The sequence below is a fragment of the Mauremys reevesii genome, linkage group 1 (assembly GCF_016161935.1).
Source record: "Mauremys reevesii isolate NIE-2019 linkage group 1, ASM1616193v1, whole genome shotgun sequence".
Classification (NCBI taxonomy): Eukaryota; Metazoa; Chordata; order Testudines; family Geoemydidae; genus Mauremys; species Mauremys reevesii.
In genome coordinates this window covers 11,928,843-11,941,038 of record NC_052623.1, presented here as the reverse complement: position 1 = coordinate 11,941,038, position 12,196 = coordinate 11,928,843, and the positions used below count along the sequence as shown (strand labels likewise).

At 47.0% G+C, this 12,196-nt stretch overlaps 2 protein-coding genes across 2 annotated transcripts; both read left to right on the top strand.

The window, feature by feature from the left end:
* The first annotated feature begins 6,670 nt into the window (after positions 1–6,670).
* LOC120371081 (olfactory receptor 52R1-like) lies at positions 6,671–7,618 on the top strand. The gene has a single exon (XM_039486575.1). The coding sequence runs from the start codon at positions 6,671–6,673 to the stop codon at positions 7,616–7,618; it is 948 nt and encodes a 315-aa protein (XP_039342509.1).
* A 368-nt stretch (positions 7,619–7,986) lies between these two features.
* On the top strand, positions 7,987–8,913 carry LOC120394900 (olfactory receptor 52R1-like). Its single transcript, XM_039519131.1, has one exon. The coding sequence runs from the start codon at positions 8,074–8,076 to the stop codon at positions 8,911–8,913; it is 840 nt and encodes a 279-aa protein (XP_039375065.1). The 5' UTR covers positions 7,987–8,073.
* Positions 8,914–12,196: the final 3,283 nt, after the last annotated feature.

Sequence of the window (12,196 nt, the reverse complement as noted above, 5' to 3'; positions counted from 1 at the left end):
ATTTTGTTGTTCTGAGTGAGATTTCCACTTCTTACACTGGTGTAGAGATTTTAAATGAGATTTTAAGTGTGGTGGCTGGAGATCAGTCAAAGAGGTTATCTGTTTGTTATTTTCTGTTTGCTTATTTTGGGAAAAGGACATACAGACAGGAAAGCACCAAGATGAGTGAAAACAGCAAAATGATTGTGAAATCGAAGCTATTCAGATTGCAGGCAGTAGAAAAAGAACATAGGAGAATTTTGCAGCTAAACCCAGCAGAGGCTTCCAGAGAGGAGGCTGAGCACAGAAGGGCTATGGAACCAAAACAACAAGAAACTGAGGAGAAAGAGAGAGCACGGAATCACCATTTGGACTTCCTGGAAAAGCAGAACCAGAACCTTCTCACTCCACTGATTCCCACCTCTCCAAAAATCCTCAAATGGGAACAGCTGTGTCCTGCATACAACAAGGAAGGGGATATTGCTGAATACTTGACTACCTTTGAGAGGCTGTGTGTGATTCATAAGATTCCTGATGACCAGAAGATGCCCACTATCGTTGCTAATTTAACTGGTAAAGCACTGGATATGGTCAATAAAATGCCAATTGATGGTGCTTTAGATTATTGTCAATTCAAAGAAATGGTTTTGAAACAATTTCAGATTACCCCTGAAACATATAGAGTGAAAATTAGGAATCTTAAGAGGGGTGCTGGTGTGTAACGTGGAATATGTAACAAAATGAAAGATTTGATGGGAAAATGGGTAAGGGATAAAGGTGTTACATGCTTTGAAGGAATGTTTGACCTTGTTTCTCAGGAGCACTTCTGAAATATATATAAAGATGATATAAAACAGTGTCTATGGGATAAAAAGGTCAAAACTGTGGATAAATGGCTTCTCTAGCTGATGATTTTGAGCAGACACACACACTCCTATTACTTGACACTCCTATTGTAAATAAACTGCAGTGATACTTGACACTCCTATTGTAAATAAACTGCAGACAGGGGGGTTTACACTGGGCGGGAAGCATGGTCACATTTTACCCCATTCCTCTAATCCCCAACCCTAATCTGCTGGAAAAACAAGAGAGTCCAGAAGGTGCTACCATTGTAATTCACTGATCACCTGAAGAATAAATTCCCTGTGCTCAGAGGAAGCAGGCAGCAGATAGCCCAGGTCACTGCTGAGATTCTGAGTGCACAGGCACCTCAGGCACCTGTCACTTATCATTCTAGGTTTGTAAAATTAGCCTCTGCACAACTAGGGATGAAGCACTGTCAGCATTAATGGCAGGGAACACCTTGCGTGGGAAGATACAGGGGCAGAAATTTCTGTGATTAGGAGGAGTGTAGTGCAACAAGGTGACATATGACAGGACAGATGGCAGAGCTTTTATTATTTGGTGGTTACAAAACCCTTTTGCCTTTGGCTAAAGTGCACATAGAAACGGAGGGTTTGGAAGCTGTATGATCAGTGGGGGGTAGTAGAAGATAATCCTATTGACATGCTAATTGGCAATGATTTCTTCTATATTGCTCTGTCATTCTCTGTGTGACCTTCACCAAGTCATGTCTCCCTTTGCCTCAGTTTACCTATCAGTATAATAGCAAATTTCCTTTCCTAGGTGTTTTGAAGATCCTTCAATTTAAGGTGCTGCACAGTATGATGATAGTTACTGATGAGAATTACTGATCTCTGATTCCTTAGCGATAGCCCCATTTGCCTGCAGAAAGTGTTTGTATCTCCCTTCAGCCATCTATCTCCAGATCTCTCTGACTTCTATCTACCCATTAATACTGGGTACTTACAGGGTATTAGACCCTATGGCGAGCTGGCCATTATCCCTAGTTTTCTTACTAATCAATGACACCTTTAATATATACACAAATACACAGAGCAGCCAATTCCTCTCTGACTCAGTGGAGAGCCCAAGGGTTCTCAACTCCCTTTGCGAAAGTCCATTAATTACTGTTTACTCCTAAAGCTGGATATATAGCACAGAAGCATAGACATTGAACGGGAGTCATTGGCTAGAGTGTCTCCGATCTCCAGCCAGTTTCCATTCAGATGCCGCTTCTCCTCTAGAGGCTGAGCGAACCCCCCTGGGATTGCTCACAGCTATATTATAACTGTGTCAGCTCTCGGCGTGGGCAGCTGCTGCAGATGCTGGGGTGAGAGAGGTGTGAGAAACGGCTGCCTGTGGGGGATTTCCAGGTAAGACACGTCTGTCTCAGAATTCACAGGTACCCAGCTCTTGCTGAGGAGCTCACCTGCTCAACAAACCCAGTGCAACGTGGGTGTGATGGGATAGAGAGTAAGTCTGTGGTCCTTTCCACTCTGCACAGCCATTAACCAGCCCAGGGCCCTTGCCACAGGGGATGAGTTTGCTCCAATATCACTGGCCAAAATGTTGCTCTTTGCTCTGCCCCTGGCTGATGGCCTCCAGCCCCGAGGTGGCTGCATTTCAGTGGCACAGAGAATCCTTCAGGATGAAAGGTTTTAGTAGCTGGACAATACTTGGTATTCTGAGGCCGTGGCCCATATGTTCTCACACCCCACTGAGGCAAATATCCCCTTGGAGTAACAACTGAGTAAAGATCTCAGGAGCCAGCTGTGTATGAGTTAATGCACAGCGACTTTCACCTCCTCCTCTTGCATTTCAGGGCTCTGGCTGTTAACGGGGTGGGGGGAAGTGGCCTCTCGCCTGACTTTCTGATGGAAAGCATGGAGGTGCTAGGGCTCCTCACTGGAATAATTATATGAATTTTTCAACCTGGGAAAGACGCCTTTTCCCTTGGCTTCATTTGAGAAGTTAGCTGAACCTTTATGGCTGAAACTTTCAAAAAACAATTCAGCTGGAAGCAGACACCCAGTGTGAGAAATTTCAGTCCAAACAGTTAAAGTTTGGCAAATTTATAACCAACTGAAAATGAAGTCTCCTAATTGAAGGTGTCAGACAGCCTTAACTAGCCACCAGCACCATCTACAATGGCCAATCCATTTGTGAATCACATTCAGCTATGCTCTCTGCTCCAATAAAGTCTGTGGCAATTAGTTCCATGGCCAAATATGGATTATATAAACAAGTTTCTTTTCTCAGTGTTATATGTTCAGATGTGCAGTGTAATTGAATGTTCCCCTGTTTGTGTGTTATGAGCCAGAGTAAATATAAATGCCTCATCTACCTTCTTTATCAATAGATTCATAGGGTTTAAGATCAGAAGGGACAATTAGATCATCCTGTCTGACCTCCTATATAACACAAGCCATTACTTTTAACCCAGTTACCCTTGTATTGAGCTCCAAAACTTGTGTTTGGCTAAGACCTGGTCTACACTAAGATTTTACATTGTACATATAGATGTAGACAGGATGAGACGGGACCTGCAAGGGTCAGCTAGTGTAACCCCCTGCCAAGATGCAGGGTTTGTTGTGTCTAAACCATCCAGGACAGATGACTCCAGCCTCCTTTGGAAAACCTCCAGTGAAGGACCTTCCACAACTTCTCTAGGTGACTGTTGCATTGTCCTCCTGTTCCTACAATTAGGAAATTTTTCCTGAGATTTCATTGAAATCTGCTCTGCTGCAGTTTGATCCCATTGCCATTTGTCCTTTCCTTTGTGGCAAGAGAGAACAACATTTCTCCATTTTTTATGGCAACCTTTCAAGTGTCTGGAGACCAATATCATGTCCCTCCTTAATCTCCTCTTTTCCAAACTAAATATACCCAGTTCCTTCAGCCTTTGCTCTATGGTTTGCATTTCATCCCTTGGATCATCTTTGTCGCTCACTTTTGGATCCTTTCCCGTTTCTCTAGAGAGCGGTGACCAGAATTGCACACAGCACTCCTTATACTGCTTCTTTCCAAATGCAGAACAAAAATAGTTCTTGAACACATCTACCTTTTCCGCAACATTAGCAACTTTCCTTTCTCCCTATAGGAATTGGCCTTTACCTTTCCTAGGATTTCTTTTGTTCTTAATATACTTAATAACTCCTTTTTGTTCTCCTTAGCACCCTGCAAAGCATGGATTTCTTTAACGTCCTATATCAATTTTCATAACTTCCAGTTAGTATTGCTTACTAGCTATTTTCCCTTTTTCCCATTTGTTATATGTGGCTTTTCCCCCCTTAATTGCTGCCTTCACTTTGCTACTGAACTGGGTTTTTAACCAAAGTTCTCCACTTTCTTGATTGTGGAATCGTGGCTTTTTAGGTCCCATAAACTCTTCTTAAAGAACTCTCGAGTTCCAGTCCCATTTTTCTGTCTACATTTTTCCTCCCAATCATAATTTGTCTCAGCTTTGGGGAATTAGCCCTTTGGAAGGGTATCTGTAGATTGCTACTACTGGTTGGGAGCTGTTCTTTGTTTGTCCATTTCAATGTAATTGGTTCCTTTCTTTTATTTTGTTCTCCTCTATCCTGTGCTGCCTTATTTGTCTCTTCTTTAAACTAAAGAGCCCCAGACTTTTCAGTCTGTCACATATTCCAGACCCCCCACCCTTCTCATAGCCTTTTCCCTGAGGTGTGTTCTAGTTGGAATGTTTCCCCCGGCACATGTCTTGGCAAAGATTTTTTCCCCATTGTCAGATTTTCAGTAACTAGGTGAATGGGAGACTCCCTACAGCATGGCTCTGTAGCCTGGCTTTCATTGCACTAAGGCTCCATGTACACTGGCAGATTTTTTTTCTGAAAGTTTGAAAAACGACCAAAAAAAGCACGTTCACATTGTCTTTCTCTTTCGGCGTAGCGTGTCCACACGTGGGGCAGTCACAGCGACAGTGAGAGCAATGCACTGTGGGTAGCTATCACACAATTCAGTTCTGCATCTTGTGCACATAGGTGTTGTGGGAAGGCAGAGCGGATAACGGTACATCATGGCTCTGGGCTCAATGTCCCATGATGCATTGTTTTCCATCCCAGCATTCCATGTGTTTCCGTCTCCAGTTCACGGCATTTTTCAATGTCCCTTGTTTTCTGCTTAGCTCGGCACCTCCATCTGCAGGAATGGATCTGGCACTGCTCTGCCAGCTGTCAGTAGCACATCATGAATGGCTGTGGAATAAGTTTTGAAGTTGTGAAGGCAACGGGAGTCACAGTTGCCTGGCGTGGTGTTTGACATGGATAACAGCAGCATTAGATTGCTTTTGGCATTCACAGAATGGGTGAGCATGGTGGAATGTTGCTTTTGGGCTCAGGAAACTAGTGGAATCGCATGGTTATGCAGGTCTGGGAAGACGAGCAGTGGCTGCAGAACTTTTGGATGTGGAAAGCCACCTTCCTGGAATTGGGTACTGAGCTCATCCCAGCCTTATGGTGCATGGACACCCAAAGGAGACCTGTGCTGTCGGTGGAGAAGTGCATGGCGATCACATTGTGGAAGCTGGTGACTCCAGGCTGCTACTGATCAGTCACAAATCAGTTTGGAGTTGGAAAGTTGACCATTAGGGCTGCGTTAACGCAAGTGTGCTGGGCCATTAATCACATCCTGCTGCGCAAGACCGTGACTCTTGGCAACGTGCATGACATTGTAGATGGCTTTGCAGAAATGGATTTCCCCAACTGCAGAGGGGTGACAGATGGCTCAGTCTGGCGCATCAGGAGAGACTGCAGCATGTTGGTTTGCCACTCCAAAACTTTTATCAGCATCTCCATTGCATCTCTAGCGTATGCTCATTTTCTTTTCTTTCCTGCTTGTCGTCTGCAGCAGAGTACTGCAGCACCTTCCAGAACATATCTTCCTTGTTCCGTCTTGGGCACTTTCTTATCTGGCAGAGACACTCGGCTGGAGTGGAGGGGCTGCCTCCTTTCAAGGATATATCTGGTGAAGCACAAGTAACAATAAACAGAAGCATTATTGTTAAGTACACGGGCAGCACTGGGCAACCCCATCATGGGCACCACATCTTCTAATGTCCCCACCTCTTCATCAATGACTTCCTCCTTTGGTTTAGGTCCAGTTTCTGTCAGCTCCAGCCCCACCGAAGTATTCACGGGGCTCTTGGTGGTGGAAGTGGGGTCGCAGCCAAGGATATCATCAAACTCCTTATAAAAATGGCAGGTCTGGGGAGCAGCACCAGAGTCACCTTTTGCCTACCTTGCCTTCTGGTACGCAGGCCTCAGCTCTTTCCCCTTTGCTCTGCACTGCAGCTTGTCCCAATCATAGCCCTTTTCCCGCAAGCTGCAAGAAATCTGCCCAGAGGTATTGAAATTCCTACAGCTGGAGCACAGCTGAGACTCCTCAGCCTCCTCTCCCCAAATACTGAGCAGATCCAGCAGTTCCACAGTGGTCCAAGCAGGAGACCATTTGCTGCAAGGAGCCACAATGGCCACCTGGGAAGATGTGATGTGAACACTCCACGCCGAGCAAACAGGAAGGGGAATATCAATATTCCTGGGCCTTTAAAGGGGGAAGAGTTGAAAGTCCTGACCACAGTGATTAGGATGGGCATTGTGGGGTGCCTTCCAGACACCAGTTAAAGTGATGAAATCAACTACGATGTCTACCCTGGCACTTTGGTAACAAAACTTTTCCATAAAAAGCTATTAACATTTTCTCTCCATCCAGGTGTTTGTCCTGCGACCATCACCCAAGACCCTGGGCACATACAGGAAATCAGGGGAACGTATGGTACATGCAGGAGACGCTGTACTGCCGCAACGTTGGACACCTTCTCCCCTACTCCATGTCAGATTCCAACTCAAGCGATTTCACCAACCCCTCCACCTTCATCCTGCTGGGTATTCCTGGCCTGGAGGCAGCCCATGTCTGGATCTCCATCCCCTTCTGCACCATGTACGCCATTGCCCTCTTGGGGAACTTCACCATCCTGTTCATCGTAAAGACAGAGCCGAGCCTCCATGGGCCCATGTACTATTTCCTCTGCATGCTGGCCATCACCGACCTGGTCCGGTCTACATCCATCGTGCCCAAAATGCTGAGCATCTTCTGGTTCAATTCCAGGGAGATCAATTTCAGTGCCTGCCTCACCCAGCTGTACTTCATTCTCAGCTTCTCTACAATGCAGTCTGGGATCCTTGTTGCCATGGCTTTTGATCGCTACGTGGCCATCTGCGATCCCCTGAGACATTCCACCATCCTGACAAACCCCATGGTGGCCAAAATTGGCCTGGCCGTGGTGCTGCGCGGCATCATGCTCATACTGCCCCATCCCTTCCTGGCAAGGAGGTGGCCATATTGCAGAACCAACATCATTCCCCACACGTACTGCGAGCACATAGCTGTGGTGAAGCTGGCCTGCACCGACATCAGTGTCAGTAGTTACTACAGCCTCTCTGTGGCATTATTCGTGACCGCTCCGGATGTGTTTTTTATCGCTGTGTCCTATACCCAGATCCTCAGGGCCATCTTCAGACTCCCAACAAAGGACGCCCGGCTCAAGACTTTTGGGACCTGCGGCTCCCACCTCTGTGTCATCTTAGCCTCTTACATCCCAGCTCTCTTCTCCTTCCTCACACACCGTTTTGGGCACAATGTGCCCCTGCATTTCCACATTCTCATGGCCAACATGTACCTCCTGGTGCCCCCCATGCTAAACCCCATCATCTATGGGGCGAGGAACCAACAGATCCGGGATAGGATGCTCCAGCCCTTTACTCATAAATGGACCTAAAGTTTTCTCCTGGTTCTCTGGATCTCAGACCGAGCTCTATGCAGAGCTGTCTGGTGACATGGTGCTGGGCCCTCTTCCCTGAACCACTGACTAGCCAGTCAAGGAAACATTAAATCCTTTCCTGACCTTACTGTGCTGTGTCAGTGTGACAAACTGGGGAATCTGTCTATGTACAACTCATAGCGTTGCCCCCTTTCTAATTGCTGGTAACTGGAAGCCTCAGGCCCTGCCCCTGTGCCCTGCCTCTTCCCCCAGGTTCCACCCCTGCTCTGCCTCTTCCCCTCAAAGCCCCTCCCCTCACTCGCTCCTCTCCTTCCCACTCCCTGTCAATCTCTGGATCATCCCCGTGACACTCGGCACCCCAAAGCGATTTCACCAACCCCTCCACCTTCATCCTGCTGGGTATTCCTGGCCTGGAGGCAGCCCATGTCTGGATCTCCATCCCCTTCTGCACCATGTACGCCATAGCCATCTTGGGGAACTTCACCATCCTGTTCGTCGTAAAGACAGAGCCGAGCCTCCATGTGCCCATGTACTATTTCCTCTGCATGCTGGCCATCACTGACCTGGTCCTGTCTACATCCATCCTACCCAAAATGCTGAGCATCTTCTGGTTCAATTCCAGAGAGATCAATTTCACTGCATGCCTCACCCAGATGTACTTCATTCTCAGCTTCACTGCAATGCAGTCTGGGATCCTCGTGGCCATGGCTTTTGATCGCTACGTGGCCATCTGTGATCCTCTGAGACATTCCACCATCCTGACAAACCCCATGGTGGCCAAAATTGGCCTGGCTATGGTGCTGCGCGGCATCATGCTCATACTGCCCCATCCCTTCCTGGCGAGGAGGTGGCCATATTGCAGAACCAACATCATTCCCCACACGTACTGTGAGCACATAGCTGTGGTGAAGCTGGCCTGCGCCGACATCAGCCTCAGTAGTTACTACAGCCTCTCTGTGGCATTCTTGGTGATCAGTCTGGATGTGTTTTTTATCACCATGTCCTATACCCAGATCCTCAGGGCCATCTTCAGCCTCCCAACAAAGGACGCCCGGCTCAAGACTTTTGGGACCTGCGGCTCCCACCTCTGTGTCATCTTAGCCTCTTACATCCCAGCTCTCTTCTCCTTCCTCACACACCGTTTTGGGCACAATGTGCCCCTGCATTTCCACATTCTCATGGCCAACATGTACCTCCTGCTGCCCCCCATGCTAAACCCCATCATCTATGGGGCGAGGAACCAACAGATTCAGGATAGGCTGCTCCAGCTCTTTCCTCATAAAGGGACCTAAAGCTTTCTCTTGGTTCTCTGGATCTCAGACTGAGCTCTATGCAGAGCTGGCTGGTGACACGGCACTGGGCCCTTTTCCCTGAATCACTGACTGGCCAGTAAAAGAGACTTTAAACCCTTTCCTGAAGTTACTGTGGTTTTCAGCGTCACAAATTGGGGAATCTGCCTATGTACAACTCATAGGGTTGCCCCCTTTCTAATTGCTGGTAACTGGAAGCCTCAGGCCCTGCCCCTGTGCTCTGCCTCTTCCCCCAGGTTCTGCCACAGCTCTGCCTCTTCCCCTCAAAGCCCCTCCCCTCACTTGCTCCTCTCCTTCCCACCCCCTGTCAATCTCTGGATCATCCCTGTGACACTCTGCACCCCAAAGCACCTCCTATTTACCATGGTGATGTAATTATGGTATGTTTTGTACAGAGTATGCCCTGTGAGGTATCATTCTAAAAGTCTTAATCTGCTAAACATCGATATCCCCTGGGGTTGTATGCGCTCTCATTGTATGTGAAGCTATGAAATCCTGCTATGTGTGAGTTATTAAAGTGTGATGTGAGGCTGGAAACACCCAAAACCAGCCTTTCAGGTATGTCAGAGGAGTAGCCAGACAGTGTTAATTGCTGTCATGAACACTCATCCAGGGACGAAGCCACTGGCTCAGGATTCTGTATAAGGAAGCCTCCTCATTGGGAGTATGGAGACAATGGAGAATGTTTGGCCAATGCGGGAAGACCCCTCCAGGTCACATGCACAGACTTTCCAGCAAGCTGGAAGAAACTATAAAGGATGGGGAGTGACATCATCACTTGTCTTCATTCCCCCACAACTGCATAGCAGATGCAGCCTGCGCCTCAAGAATCTGTAAACTTGTTTGTATCATCAGTTAAGGCGAGATATTGATGATTCAAATCCTATCTAGGCTGTACAAGTCTTAGGTTGCAAGTTTGTTTGATTTCCAAGGTAACCTGCTTTGATCTGTTTGTTATCTCTTATAATCACTTAACGTCTGTCCATCTGTAGTTAATAAACCTGATTTATGTTTTATCTTAACCAGCGCGTTTTTGAGTGAGGTGTTTGGGAATCTTAGCTCTGTTAGCAAAGGCTGGTGCAGATCTTCCCCTCATCAAGGGGGGAGCAGGCTAATTAATGAGTTTACGCTGTACAGATCGCTGTGCAGTGCAAGACGGTCTAATTCTGGGTTTATGATCCAGTGGGGATGCAAGTCTGAGGAGCTGGAAAACTGGCTGGTGCCTCCATTGTTGGTCCATGAGTGGCTTAGGTAAAGCACTCAGGTAACTTAGCTGGGTGTGTGGCACCACCTGCTGTTGTGTTAGGTGATAACAGGGCCTGGAGGGGCTGGCTGTGTGTCACCAGGAGAGCAGGGGGAGATGCCAACCCAGCTGAATGGTTTGGGGGCACAGCGGTTCCAATAGCTTCCAGGCTGCACCCTGGGGTTACATCCCGTCAAAATCTCCACCTCCTACTCAGCCTCCCAAGCTGGGCTCCCTCTGCTCCAAGGCTGGGACAGGAGCTGCTGCAGCCTGACAGGGAGCCTGTCTGCAGGCAGAAGGTGGCCCCGATTAATGACCCAATGCCTCCCTCCACCCTGAAGTAAACCGACATCTTTATACCGTACACTAGATATGTATAGAGTTCTTAAGTCAGTTTCATGGTAGAGATGGTGAGCTTTAGAGCTGCAAAGAGTTCTTTCAGAATTAATCCTTAGGTTGCAGTCCAATGTCCAATATCAGGTGTTGTCAGAAGTTTGTTGTCAGAGTGCTACCGGTGTGGTGCTCTGCTTTCTCCTTGTTGATATCACTCGGCTGTGTGCGTGTTTTCCCTCTGTGTGCTGACCCAGCTCTGCAGATAGCTGACACAGCAGACCCGACGAGAACCCCCAATAACCACAGAGTCTAGTAAGGTACGAAGTCACGTCGATCAGGTTTATTGCGATCTCGGACACAGATTGCAGTTCCCTGTAGAGTACTTAGTCTACCGGGCATACTACTACTATGTGCCTCTTGGCAATGGATCCGGCTCAGTCAGTGGTGGGACTTTCCACTGCCCCCTAGGCCGGTCAAAGACACCGCCCCAGGGATGCGTTCTTATACACAGATACAAACAAGTTACACATCACACCTGACGTATTGAGGTGCAACCCCGCTACGCAGCAAGGAAAAAACCCTCTACATAGTAAGGTGCCGCCTCTCACCTTGTACATGTTGGTTCGATCAAAACAACTCTATCCATCATAGTACCCTTTTGCTCCTGTCATTGGGATGGGCCAGCCTGTTCTTTGTTATCTGTGTGGAATGTGCAAGTATGTGAATGTTCAGTACCTTTTAGGTACATATCTTCTTGCAGCATCAGCCCTTTCCTTGCCAGCTTCTGTGAGCAGGGCCTGACTCTGGCTCACAGCTTAACTTTGCTTTATGTTAGCAAAGTCTTGACCATTACTTTAGTTCAGGCCTCAGGCCTCATACCGGGCCGCTGATACCAAGGTTTATGTCTTAGGGCCTCCTCTTACTACATCAGGGTGATCCAGAATGGAACTGGAGACCTCAGTCTTGTGACTTGAGCTTCCCCTGATGAAGCCTAAGCAGATTTGAGATGATAGGATCAGGACCCAAGTACTTTTATATAGACCACTGGCAGGCTATGATAATGAAGAATAGTTGCTTTGAAGTAGAATTACCTAGTTCCTATGTATACACAAGTAACTCTTCCATTCATCATCATAAGATAATTATCCATAAAGCGGTTCATAGGTTATTTACTAGTTAGGTCAGAGAGAGTACAGACAATGAAGTTATTGCACCCAAGTTTAATTTAAATATTAATATTTTCTTTTGATCTTTGAGTCAACCGACATACCAACTGACAGGAATCATCTGTTTACATGGTTAATATCTAACAAGATAGAAGTAAACACATAAAATTAGTATTACCTCTAATTCTCTAACAATACAGGTTTGCATTTCAAAGCTCTATTCCAATTCCCGTTTATATTGCTATTTATGAGGAATAGCCCTAATTACCATTTATAAACTTCTCTAATATGTCTTTAAAGGTTGAATTTGGGTCAATAAGCCTTCTAGTTGCATAACCCTTTCTGACCATCTGTCACACCTATTAACTCATGTTTGATTGTATGAACCATCTGTACCCGTATGTCTTTGGCACTTGGCATGCAGGGCCCTTCTCCCAGAGGGAGGTGCTAGAATAGAAGCTGCACCCCAAGAGTGGGCCTATAAAACCAGACTTAGAGTAGGGCCTGAACCCTGCTCCAACTC